Source organism: Moschus berezovskii, chromosome Y (genome assembly GCF_049115385.1).
Source record: "Moschus berezovskii isolate FMDL1 chromosome Y, NW_MosBer_1.0, whole genome shotgun sequence".
NCBI classification, from domain to species: Eukaryota; Metazoa; Chordata; class Mammalia; order Artiodactyla; family Moschidae; genus Moschus; species Moschus berezovskii.
In genome coordinates, this window is record NC_142489.1 from 6,880,311 (window position 1) to 6,892,714 (window position 12,404).

At 42.8% G+C, this 12,404-nt stretch overlaps 1 protein-coding gene across 1 annotated transcript; it reads left to right on the plus strand.

The window, feature by feature from the left end:
- Window positions 1–4,932: 4,932 nt before the first annotated feature.
- On the plus strand, window positions 4,933–12,138 carry LOC148773036 (allergen Bos d 2-like). The gene is made up of 7 exons (XM_088834456.1): window positions 4,933–5,090; window positions 5,879–6,018; window positions 6,212–6,282; window positions 8,437–8,544; window positions 9,850–9,951; window positions 10,121–10,157; window positions 11,878–12,138. Exons 1-6 carry the CDS (start codon window positions 5,010–5,012, stop codon window positions 10,135–10,137), a joined length of 519 nt encoding a protein of 172 aa, XP_088690582.1. The 5' UTR covers window positions 4,933–5,009; the 3' UTR covers window positions 10,138–10,157; window positions 11,878–12,138.
- Window positions 12,139–12,404: the final 266 nt, after the last annotated feature.

Genomic DNA, 12,404 nt, shown 5'->3' on the forward strand with positions numbered 1-12,404 from the left:
ACTGTCTGAAATGAAAACAACTGATCACACTGAATCCTGGTAAGGATCAGAAGCAATGGAAACTCTCACCGACTGTTGGCAGTACTCTAAAATCAGAACATACTGAGATCCAGTAGTTCCATCCCTAAGTGTATACCTAGGAGATAAAATGGCTCAGTTTCTTATAAAGACTTGTGTATGAACCTGTATCCATCAACATGTGAATGAGTGAAATGGGATATATCCATACGTCCTTGGTGGCTCAGGAGTGAAGAACCTCCCTGCCAGTGCAGGAGACACCGGTTCCATCCTTGGATCAGGAAGACAACCTGGAGGAGAAACTGGCACCCACTCCAGTATTCTTCCATGGGAAATACCCCCAGAGGAGCCTGTCCATGGACAAATGCTGCAGTCCATGGGGCTTCAAAAGAGTTGGACACACTTAGCAACTGACTCCACACACATCACTGTGCCCAAGCAAGATAATACTTTACCAATTGAGTTATCAGAGAAGACCAAAATGTTGATCTTCAAAACCCAGGGATTGAACCCAGGCCTCCTGAATTGCAGGCAGATTCTTTATGACCTGAGCCACAAGGGAAGAACAGGAATACTGGAGCGGGTAGCATATCCCTTCTCCAGGGAATCTTCCTGACCCAGAAATCGAACTGTGGTCTCTGCATTGCAGGTGGATTCTTTACCAACTGAGCTATTAGGGAAGTTCCAAGATAATACAATACAGGGGTCAAGAGGAATGGAGTCTACAAAGAATATCAGTTCAGTTCAGTTGCTCAGTCATGTCCGACTCTTTGCGACCCCATGAATCACAGCACGCCAGGTCTCCGTGTCCGTCACCAACTCCCGGATTTCACTCAAACTCATGTCCATCAAGTCGGTGATGCCATCCAGCCATCCCATTCTCTGTCTTCCTCGTCTCCTCCCGCCCCCAATCCTTGCCAGCATCAGACTCTTTTCCAGTGAGTCACCTCGTCACATGAGGTGGCCAAAGTATTGGAGTTTCAGCTTTAGCATCAGTTCTTCCAATGAACACCCAGGATTGATCTCCTTTAGAATGGACTGGTTGGATCTCCTTGCAGTACAAGGGACTCTCAAGAGTCTTCTCCAACACCACAGTTGAAAAGCATCAATTCTTTGGCGATCAGCTTTCTTCACAGTCCAACTCTCACATCCATACATGACCACTGGCAAAACCATAGCCTTGACTAGACGGACCTTTGTTGGCAAAGTAATGTCTCTGCTTTTTAATATACTATCTAGGTTGGTCATAACTTTCCTTCCAAGGAGTAAGCGTCTTTTAATTTCCTGGCTGCAATCAGCATCTGCAGTGATTTTGCAGCCCCCAAAAATAAAAGTCTGAAACTGTTTCCACTGTTACCCCATCTATTTCCCATGAAATGATGGGACCAGATGTCATAATCTTTGTTTTCTCAATGTTGAGATTCAAGCCAACCTTTTCACTCTCCTCTTTCACTTTCATCAAGAGGCTTTTGAGTTCCTCTTCACTTTCTGCCATAAGGGTGGTGTCATCTGCATATCTGAGGTTATTGATATTTCTCCCAGCAATCTTGATTCCAGCTTGTGCTTCTTCCAGCCCAGTGTTCCTCGTGATGTACTCTGCATATAAGTTAAATAAGCAGGGTGACAATATAAAACTTTGACACACTCCTATTTGGAACCAGTCTGTTGTTCCATGTCCGGTTCTGACTGTTGCTTCCTGACCTGCATACAGGTTTCTCAAGAGGCAGGTCAGGGGGTCTGGTATTCCCATCTCTTTCAGAATTTTCCACAGTTTATTGTGATCCACACAGTCAAAGGCTTTGGCATAGTCAATGAAGCAGAAATAGATATTTTTCTGGAACTCTCTTGCTTTCTCCATGACCAAGCGGATGTTGGCAATTTGATCTCTGGTGCGTCTGCCTTTTCTAAAACCTGCTTGAACATCTTGGAGTTCACGGTTCACATATTGCTGAAGCCTGGCTTGGAGAATTTTGAGCATGACTTTACTACTGTGTGAGATGAGTGCAATTGTCCATTAGTTTGAGCATTCTTTGGCATTGCCTTTCTTTGGGATTGGAATGAAGACTGAATTTTTACAGTCCTGTGGCCACTGCTGAGTTTTCCAAATTTGCTGGCATATTGAGTGCAGCACTTTTGCAGCATCATCCTTCAAAATTTGAAATAGCTCAACTGGAATTCTATCACCTCCACTAGCTTTGTTCATAGTGATGCTTTTTAAGGCCCATTTTAGTTCACATTCCAAGATGTCTGGCTCTAGACAATTATTAAAATAAACATTCTAAGTGAAAGAAGCCAGAAACACACCCACAGATTCAGTTTTTGGAAAATTCTAAAGGATGTCATTTGACTTATTGTGCCAGAAAACTGAAGAGGGAGTTCCCAGGACCGGGTGGGAAGTGACTGACAAGGGTCAGAAGAAAGGATGATCAAGGAGCCTGAGCAAAGTTCTGAACTTGACAGATAAGCTCACCATGCTGATTGAGGAAAGGTTTTCCCAGCTCAGTTCATTCAAAGCTTTTCAACGATGCACCTCAAATATGTGAACTTTTGTGGAATCTCAACTAAATGAGTTTTAAAAACTCACCTTTCACTTCAGCTATAGAGTTCAGTTCAGTCTCTCAACCATGTCTGACTCTTTACAGTCCTGTGAACTACAACACACCAGGCTTCCCTGTCCATCACCAACTCCTGGAGTTGGCTTGGTTCAGTTACAGAGGTCCAGTTCAATTTCTGTACTTTTATATCTCTAATCATTATCCACCTTTTCATTATTATTAACAAGATCATCACAGAGCTGGTGTCATCCTGAGAGCAAACGGAGTACTATTTACAGAGTAGTTGCCCATGATTTCTTTAATCTGCGTTCCCTGCTGCGTGAATAGTTCAGGAGGAAGGTTGAAAGAACACACATCTTAGTATCAGGAGCTAAAAGTAAGGCAGAAATCTTACCCACTGTAGTGAGACCAGGTTATATCTACAGGGCAAAACGAAATTGTAGCGATGAACTTGGGAGGGATCCTTGAGTAGGGTAGGAAATAAGAATTTTCTTTTGTTGAAAATAATTCATTAAATTTACATATAACAATCTAAACTAAAAGAAGCCAGAGTGTACACACACACACAGGATAGAACACTACACAACCAAAACAAAGTTGAACTTTTGCCATCTGTAGCAACTTGGACGGAGAAGGCAATGGCAAGCCACCCCAGTCCTCTTGCTTGGAAAATCCCATGGATGGAGGAGCCTGGTGGGCTGCAGTCTGTGGGGTCGCTAAGGGTCGGACACGACTGAGCGACTTCACTTTCACTTTTCACTTGCACACGTTGGAGAAGGAAATGGCAACCCACTCCAGTGTTCTTGCCTGGAGAATCCCAGGGACGGGGGGAGCCTGGTGGGCTTCCGTCTATGGGGTCGCACAGAGTCGGACACGACTGAAGTGACTTAGTAGCAGCAGCAACTTGGATAGACATTGAGGGTATAGGCTAAGTGAAAGCATTTAGACAGCAAAAGACAAATACTGCATGATATCACTTATATGTTACATCTAAACAATAAATCCAACAGGTCAATATTATAAAAAAGCAGCAAACCAATAGATACACACAACTGACAAGTGCTTACTAGGGGGTTCGGGTAAGATAACAGGAGGGGAGTAAGAGGTATTAGCTATTAAGTATAAAATCAACAGTGTACAAAACTATATTGTACAACACAGGGCACAAAGCCAATATTCTTATAATGATAAATGGAGTATATAAAAATTATGAATCACTACATGATATGTCTATAACTATATAACAATGTACCGTTAAAAATGGAAAAAGATCCTCATGCTGGGAAAGATGGGAGGCAGGAGGAAAAGTGGACGACAGAAAATGGGATGGTTGGATGGCATCACCAACTCGATGGACATGACTTTGAGCAAGCTTGAGGAGTTGGTGATGGACAGCGAAGCCCGGTGTATGGCAGTCCATGAGAATACAAAAAGCCGGACATGACTGAGTGGCTGAACTGACTAATTTTCCATCAGCTAATACTTCAATTTCAAATAAAAAATAAAGACTCGGGGCTGGTGTACTGGGATGACCCTGAGGGATGGGATGGGGAGGGAGGTGGGAGGGGGGTTCAAGATGGGGAACACATGTACACCTGGGGCAGATTCATGTCAATGTATGGCAAAACCAATACAATAATGTAAAGTAATTAGCCTCCAATTAAAATAAATAAATTTTAAAAATAAATAAAGACTCCCCTGAGAAATGCCCTCATAACTGGTTCCCGGGACTGATGCCACATATTAGTCTCCCTACCGCAGACAGGGCCTTCCCTCATGACTCAGTTGGTAGAGAATTCACCTACAATACAAGAGACTTCCTGCATGCATGTGACCCGGGTTCAGTCCCTGGTCGGGAGGATCCCTTGGAGAGATAAATGGCAACTCAATCTAATAGCCTTGCATGGGAAATCCCATGGATAGAGGAGCCTGACAGGCTACAGTCCATGGGGACCAGAGTCGGACACAATTGCGTGACTGAACCACACCAGACTGTACCATGTTTAGTTTTGAAAAATAAGCTTAAACTGACTGCTTCAATGCTAAAGGAATAACACAGAATTTGGGGTTATGTATCTAGGACTGTCCCATTTTGGAATCTGAGGATACAAAGCAATATAAATATCACTGTGCTTGAAATACTTCATATGTGCTGTGATTTCTCATCTACTCTGAAGGCCAAATGTCCAAATTTATTTATGCTTCTCTTAAAATTAATACATTTTTAAAAACCACAGATTGCGCAAGAAGCTCAGCTGCCAACCAGGATATCAGAAGATGATGTCTAAGCAACCAAGGTTTTCTGATTAATCACTGTTTGATCATTATGTATTCTGCCAAGAAATGTATCCTATAACAAGCAGAAACAATTCACAACCTCTCCAACAACTGGGAAACCCTCAGATTCTGTACAGGAAGAATCACTAGAGTCACAAGATGAAGGCTGTGTTCCTGACTCTTCTCCTTGGTCTGATTTGTGCTGTCCAGGAAGCTCCAGCTCAGCCAGAATCCTCAGAGGTACCCAAATTCTGCTGATCTGAGAGAAGGTCTTGGTTCTGCGACTGTGACAGAGAAAGACAGTCTTGGTTACATGGATGACCAGCTTGTGTGTGTACGTGTGTGTGTGTGTGTTTGTGTGTGTGTATACACACATCCTGTGATACACAGATCTGCTGCTGCTGCTGCTAAGTCACTTCAGCTGTGCCCGACTCTGTGTGACCCCATAGATGGCCTCCTATCAGGCTCCTCCGTCCCTGGGATTCTCAAGGCAAGACACTGGAGTAGGTTGCCATTTCCTTCTCCAATGTATGAAAAGTGAACAGTGAAAGCGAAATCACTCAGTCGTGTCCGACTCTTAGCAACCTCATGGACTGCAGCCTACCAGGCTCCTCCGCCCATGGGATTTTCCAAGCAAGAGTACTGGAGTGGCGTGCCATTGCCTTCTCTGACACAGATCTACATGAGCATAATACAATCCCCTATCTTCCTGCTCTTTGCATTTTTTTTTTCATCTTATTTGTCTGTATGTAAGAAAAAAAATGCTAATATGCTATCATTTAGGGAGTTATGATCTGTCATGGTTTTTAATGGTGTTGTTTAGCTATTTCAAGGAACTCTAAATTTCTGCTTGAATATGAATCATTATTGCATTTCATGTTATTTGGCAAGGTAGGAGGTAGAACACTACTTTGCTTAATAAGATTGACTTTACTTCTCTTCTGAGGAAAAAGTAGAGATTGTGCTGGGTATTGGTGAAAAACCATGTAGGCAGATTGATTGATGTTTATGGAGCCCTTCCTTGTTAGATTACAGGAAACTGGTATACGATTTACATGGCCGCGGACAACAAGGAGAAGATTGAGGAAGGAGGCCCCCTGCGGACATACTTCCGCCGATTTGAATGCATTGACAACTGTGAAAAACTGTCCATTACTTTTTTTCTCACGTAAGCACAATCTGCCCCAACTGAACACAACCAGACTGTTGAATTCTATCACGGGGTTCGGTCTCCAACGTGCAGTGAACTATGGGGGGATGTAAGTGAAGATGAGTGTGTGAACGCTGTTCATGGAAGGGTGACCTCCAGTGCTGGGGAATGGATAGTGACGAAGGAATGTCTTGTCTGTTTGTTTTTTCAGGAATTACGACAGTTGCACCTTACCCACAGTAGTGGCAGAGAGAGCAGAAGGAAATGTTTACCACGTAGATTGTGAGTAGGCAAGCTTTGTCAATGTGTGCGTCTCCTCAAGTGTGTGAGTTACTAAGTCGTGTAGCACTCTTTGTGACCACCTTGGACTGAAGCGTGCCAAGCTTCCCTGTCCTTCACCATGTCCCAGAGTTTGCTCAGACTCTTGTGATGCCATCCAACCATCTCGTCCTCTGTCACCCCCTTCTCCTGCAGCCCTCAATCTTTCCGTCATCACGGTCTTTTCCAATGAGTCACCTCATCCCATCAGGTGGCCAAAGAGTTTGAAGCTTCAACTTCAGAATCAGTCCTTCCAATGAATATTCGGGTTTGGTTTCCTAGAGGATTGACTCGTTTGATTTCCTTGCAGTCCAAGGAGTGGGTAGTCATTTCCGTCTCCAGGGAATCTTGTCACCCCAAGGACGAAAGACATGTCTTTTGCATTGCAGGCAGATTCTTTACTGTCTAGGCCACTAAACCATCGGCCGTGGTGAGATTGATGGTCTTGGCCCCATCTAAGACAACTAGATGTCTGGACTTCTGTACTATTTTCTCTATTCATGGCAAAGGCCACCTTGGGAAAGACATGAAATTTTCCAGGCATTAATTCTGCACCAGAAAACTAGGATAAGGTCCAATTTGGAAGGTGCCATTGATGGCATCTGAGAAAAAGCCCCAGAACACAGATTCCTCATGTTCCTCTGACACAGGGAAGTGTATACGGCTACCTAAGATTCCAACAATGCATTAAAAAAATTATTTTCTTTTATTTGACATGCATGTGTCTGTGCTCAGATGCTCAGTCTTGACTGACTCTTAATGACCCCGTGAACTATAGGCTACAGGTTCCTCTGTCCATGGGATACTCCAGGCAAGAATATTGGAGGGGGTTGCCATTTCCTCCTCCAGGGAGATTCCTGACCTGGGGATCAAAGGGACATCTCAGGCATCTCCAGCACCAGCAGGCAGATTTCTTACAGCTGAGCCCCCTGGGAAGCCACTTATTTAAGCTTACAAAGTCAAAATTGCTTTAACTAAAGAAATTCTTTAAATATTAAAAAATTTTACTAGCCTGATTAAGAAGTAAAACCTGATTAAATTAAATGCCACAGAAAAGTATGAGGAAAAAGTAATAGAAAAATTTCAAAATAATTTTTCTCTTATTTGAAAACAAAAGGGGACTATCACAGATTTCTATCTCTATTGTTTTCTATACTGGAAAGAATTCTCATATACCGATGCTGTAACATTGAGTGATTAAATGGCTACATATTTTATTTTCAAAGGAGAAAATGTGTAACGGAGCATTCTAATTTGGTCTGCTGCATGCTTTTTTAATTTCCAATGTGGACATGTAGCCACAGGAACGAAGTCAGAATCATTTCAGAGCATATATCTCCAGTATTTGGCAATCGCCTCATTTCTAGCTCTTTTACCACCCTTTGTACTAGGAAATAACTTTAGTTTATCTATTAGCTTTTATTTTAACATGATTTGCTTACATTTAGAGAATACCTTTGTAATCAGGACTGTACTTATAAATTCAGTCACAAAATCCCTGAAAAGTTAATAGTCATCTTTAATGGTAAGCTCTTATGAGCTGGTATGAGATGGTTCAGGTCCACCACCTACTATAATTGGAATAAGCAACTTCACTATCGCTCATAGATTGTTCAGTCCAGAAGACTGGAAGTCTTTACGATGTTCAGAAGAGAGTCATGTGGAGAAAGCTTTCTTCCTTCACTAGCTATCTTAACTGTTACTTACAACACTGCTGCTGCTAAGTCACTTCAGTCGTGTCCGACTCTGTGTGACCCCATAGACGGAAGCCCAACAGGCTCCCCCGTCTCTGGGTTTCTCCAGGCAAGAACACTGGAGTGGGTTGCCATTTCCTTCTCCAATGTGTGAAAGTGAAAAGTGAAAGTGAGGTCAGTCAGTCGCGTCTGACCCTTAGCGACCCCACAGACTGCAGCCTACCAGGCTCCTCCATCCATGGGATTTTCTAGGCAAGAGGACTGGAGTGGCTTGCCATTGCCTTCTCCGACTTACAACACACCCACTATAAATGTCAATGTGACAAAGGTCACCATCAGAGGTATGCGGAGAATAAGAGACAACCAAATGAAAAGGAAAGAAGTTAATTGTATTGAGGTTTGAATTTATGTTTTTCTCTCGCAGTCATGGGTAAAAATTCTGTGCAACTGATCCGTGTATCAGAAAGCATGTTGGTATTCTATGCTGAAAACTTTGATGGCGAGAAGACCACAAACGTGACTTATGCCCTCGGTATGTACTGGAACTCATTCTATGCAAACTGGTCATGTTCATATTATCAGGATTTTTGTACTGATGACAGAAGCATTACAGACGGTATATTTTATTAAGCACACTGGAGCACATGTGTATTTACACAGGAGAATTCAGACTTCATGTAACATGAGTAGGGCTGCACCCAAAGGTTGTTTAATGGGAAACTGAACAAACGTAGCCACTGGCGATTCTATCATGTGGCTTTTTAAAAAATTAGAGACACTCATCCTGGAGGTTCAATGAAATATTCTAGGATGGTCCATGGGATTCTTGTCAAATATCACATATTGGACTGGCCAGATTCTGAAACCAAAATGAACCAAGGTTTAAACTTGAGTTTTGGAGACTCACAGTTCCCGATCATGAATGCATTCATCTCCACCACAAATGCTTTATTCTTTGTCACGATCATTAAAATAAATCCTGAGACCTGAACAAAATGCTTTGCAAAATACAGTGGATCATATTGAATCCTTCAGCGGCATATGGTCAGGCAAGTGAATCATGTGCCATGTGGCCAACCCCACAGGGTCACTGCCTGGTCCTTTTATCCTTTCTGATATTAAATCCATACTGGGACTGAGTAAGGGGAGTGTCTGGTCACGGCGGATGACAAAGCCTGAGTTTTTCCCCTCAGTAACATCTGTGATGAAACTAGTATTTGGGGAATGTTCAAATCACTTCTCCCCCTTCGTTTGAATATTGTTCTTCAGTCACTAACATCTGCCTGACCCGTTGCAACCTCAGGGACTGCAGCAAGCCAGGCTCCTCTGTCTTCTACTCTGTCCCAGAGTTTGTTCAAACTTATGCTCATTGAGTCAGTGGTGCTATCTAACCACTCCTGTGACTGGAGACCATGAAAACCCCAGGGAGGGAATTCTAGGATGGAGACAAATGGACAGGAAGGGTTGGAGTTAGGAGACATTCTGAGTTGCAAACTCCACCATCACCTTCTTGGACGTTCCACTAGAGAACAGCACTGATTTGGGGCTGCTTAAGCTCACAGGTGAATGGTCTGTAGTTCTCTCCGTAGTTGTGAGACCTGGAGTGTGAGAAAATGGAAACTCTGTGGACTCTCTCCCCACAGACCCACCTGAAGTCCTGTATGCACACACAGGCACCTCTGTAGAAAATTCGCTGGTGAGCAGGCTATAGGAGATGGGGGAGGGGAGTGGTCACGGTGAGACTTACTGGAAGCGACAGATACGAGCCAGGGGACACTCTATAACCTAGGAAGGATTCTAACGCACACCTCTCTGCCCTGTTTGCTATGAAATTTAGGCAAAGGGAGCAGTTTGAGTCAAGAAGATATTCAGAAGTATGAGGAAATTAACAACGAAAGGGGAATTCCAAATGAAAATACAGAAGATGGCGCCCAAACAGGTAAAGGCCCTGAGGACAGCAGGTATCGGAAATGAAAGCCCATCACGAGGATACTTGATTCAAATTTCCTCCCCCCTCAGTCATCTTTCATACTGAATTTTACGAAATAATTATTTTGGGTAGAGGCATATCAATAGTCAATTTTGCCCTTCTTCATTCTCTTTCACAGACCACTGTCCCAAATAAGAACTGAGAACCTCCATTGGGTGAGTAATAACATGATACCTAACAACGCTGAGTCCTTTGGTAGGTTAAGGCTTTTTTTTTTTCCCCCTGGGGGGCATACTGCTTTAAGAATGGGATATATACACAATGGACTAATACGTAACCCTGACAAAGACGGAAATAATGCCATTTGCAGCAACACGGATGGACCCAGAGATAATAAAAAACTCACAAAGAGAAAAGCACATCTCACATGACATCCCTTACATGGGGAATGTAACATACGACACAAATGAATTATTTACAAAATAGAAACAGACTCAAGGCCCAGAAAACAAAAATATGGTTACCAAAGTGATAACTGGGGGGAGGGATGAGTTGGGAGTTTGGGTTTAAGAGATACATACTACTAAACATAAAATAAACAGCTAGAATCTGCCGTGGAGCACAGAATTCTGTACTCAATGACTTGTAATAACCTGTAAAGAGAATAATCTTAAAAGGTATATATTTGCATACATATGTGTGTAACTGAGGGCTTCCCTGGTAGCTCAGTATAAAGAATCTGCCTGCTGATGCAGGAGACGTGGGTCAGGGAATAGGTAATGACTAGCCGGTCCAGTATTCTTGCCTAGAAAATGCCAAAGACACAGGAATCTGGCAACATACCATAGGGACAAAAGAGTAGGATATGACTTGGCAACTAAATAAAAACAACAAATGTATGCATAAAGCTCTTTGCTGAACACTTGAAACTAACACAACATTGCACATCAACTACATTTCAAAAAAACTTTACTTTAACAAAATAGGATCACAAAACCATCCACCTTGCAAAGTGGCAAAGGCTAGGGCTCCCACTCAGTGTTTGGACTTAAGTATCTAAACACTCACACTGGTCTAGACCCCACAGTGACATGTTTTGCAGGAGATTGTGTGAAGCCCTGAGCTGTGAAACATGGTGAACTCTGGGAACCCCAGTGTGAATGAATGATCTCGCAGCCACATCTTTGTGATCGTAGGGAAGATTTATAGAAGATGTAAGCAGCATAGGTAACCCAGTACATAGTTTCCAACATCTCGGACATGTGCATATGTAACTTACTAACTCTCATCATAAGACCTGATAACCAGGTTGCTCACAGCTAGCTTCAGTTCAGTTGCTGAGTCATGTCTGACTCTTTGTGACCCCATTGGACGGCAGCACGCCAGGCCTCCCTGTCCATCACCAACTCCAGGAGCTTACTCAAACTCATGTCCATCCAGGCTGTGATGCCATCCAACTGTCTCATCCTCTGTCGTTCCCTTCTCCTCCCACATTCAAACTTTCCCAGCACCAGGGGCTTTTCCAGTGAGTCAGTTCTTCGCATAATGTGACGAAAGTATTGGAGTTTCAGCTTCAGAATCAGTCCTTCCAATGAACATTCAGGACTAATTTCCATTAGGATGGACAGGTTGGATCTCCTTGCAGTCCAAGAGTCTTCCTCAACACCACAGTTGAACAGCTTCAATACATCGGCGCTCAACTCTCTTTATATTCTAACTCTCACATTGATACATGACTACTGGAAAAACTATAATTTTACTAGATAAACACCAAGTAGTAATTCTATGCAAGTCACACAGAGACTCCTGTGCAATAGGTCTTATAGGGGAATTTCTCCCTACTTCCACCGGTAACTCTTTCTATGTTCTCTTTCATTCTCTGACCAACATCATGTTAATCATAATCATCTCAACAACGTCTTAAATTTTTTCAAGGTTAAAGAAGAAAACGAAGTAAGAATATGAGAAGCATCGTATCATTAATGTGTCACAATCATCCATATGAAGATTATAGACCTTTTCCTTGAAATCATCCTTTCTTCTCTCCCAGGAAATCATGATACTGGACCCATGGCTGTCCTGCCACAAATCTCCTCTGCTCTTGCTGATGTTACTGAATTCCTAAACTGTTCAATAAAATGATTAATACAAATATGTGTCCATAAATAAAGATGCCATATTTGCAAATGCTAAAAATATGTAAATCCAACTATGTAGAAAATTGAGTATACCATGTGGCAGGAGATAACTCTGTTTAGGACACATGGTGTGAACACTGCAAGTATCTTGGTGAGAAGAGAGAATAAATCACAGATACTAATTTTCTCTGAGCTTCCCTTGTGGCTCAGCTGGTAAAGAATCCATCTGCAATGAGGCAAAACTGGGTTCGATCCCTGGGCTGGCAAGAACCCCAGAGAAGGCCATGTACACCCACTCCAATATTCTGGCCTGGAGAATTCATG

Coding starts and splice junctions, on each gene's coding strand:
- LOC148773036 (XM_088834456.1), top strand. CDS start 5,010: ATGAAGGCTGTGTTCCTGACTCTTCTCCTTGGTCTGATTTGTGCTGTC. Junction 5,091..5,878: donor CTCAGCCAGAATCCTCAGAG/GTACCCAAATTC, acceptor CTTCCTTGTTAG/ATTACAGGAAACTGGTATAC. Junction 6,019..6,211: donor TCCATTACTTTTTTTCTCAC/GTAAGCACAATC, acceptor TTGTTTTTTCAG/GAATTACGACAGTTGCACCT.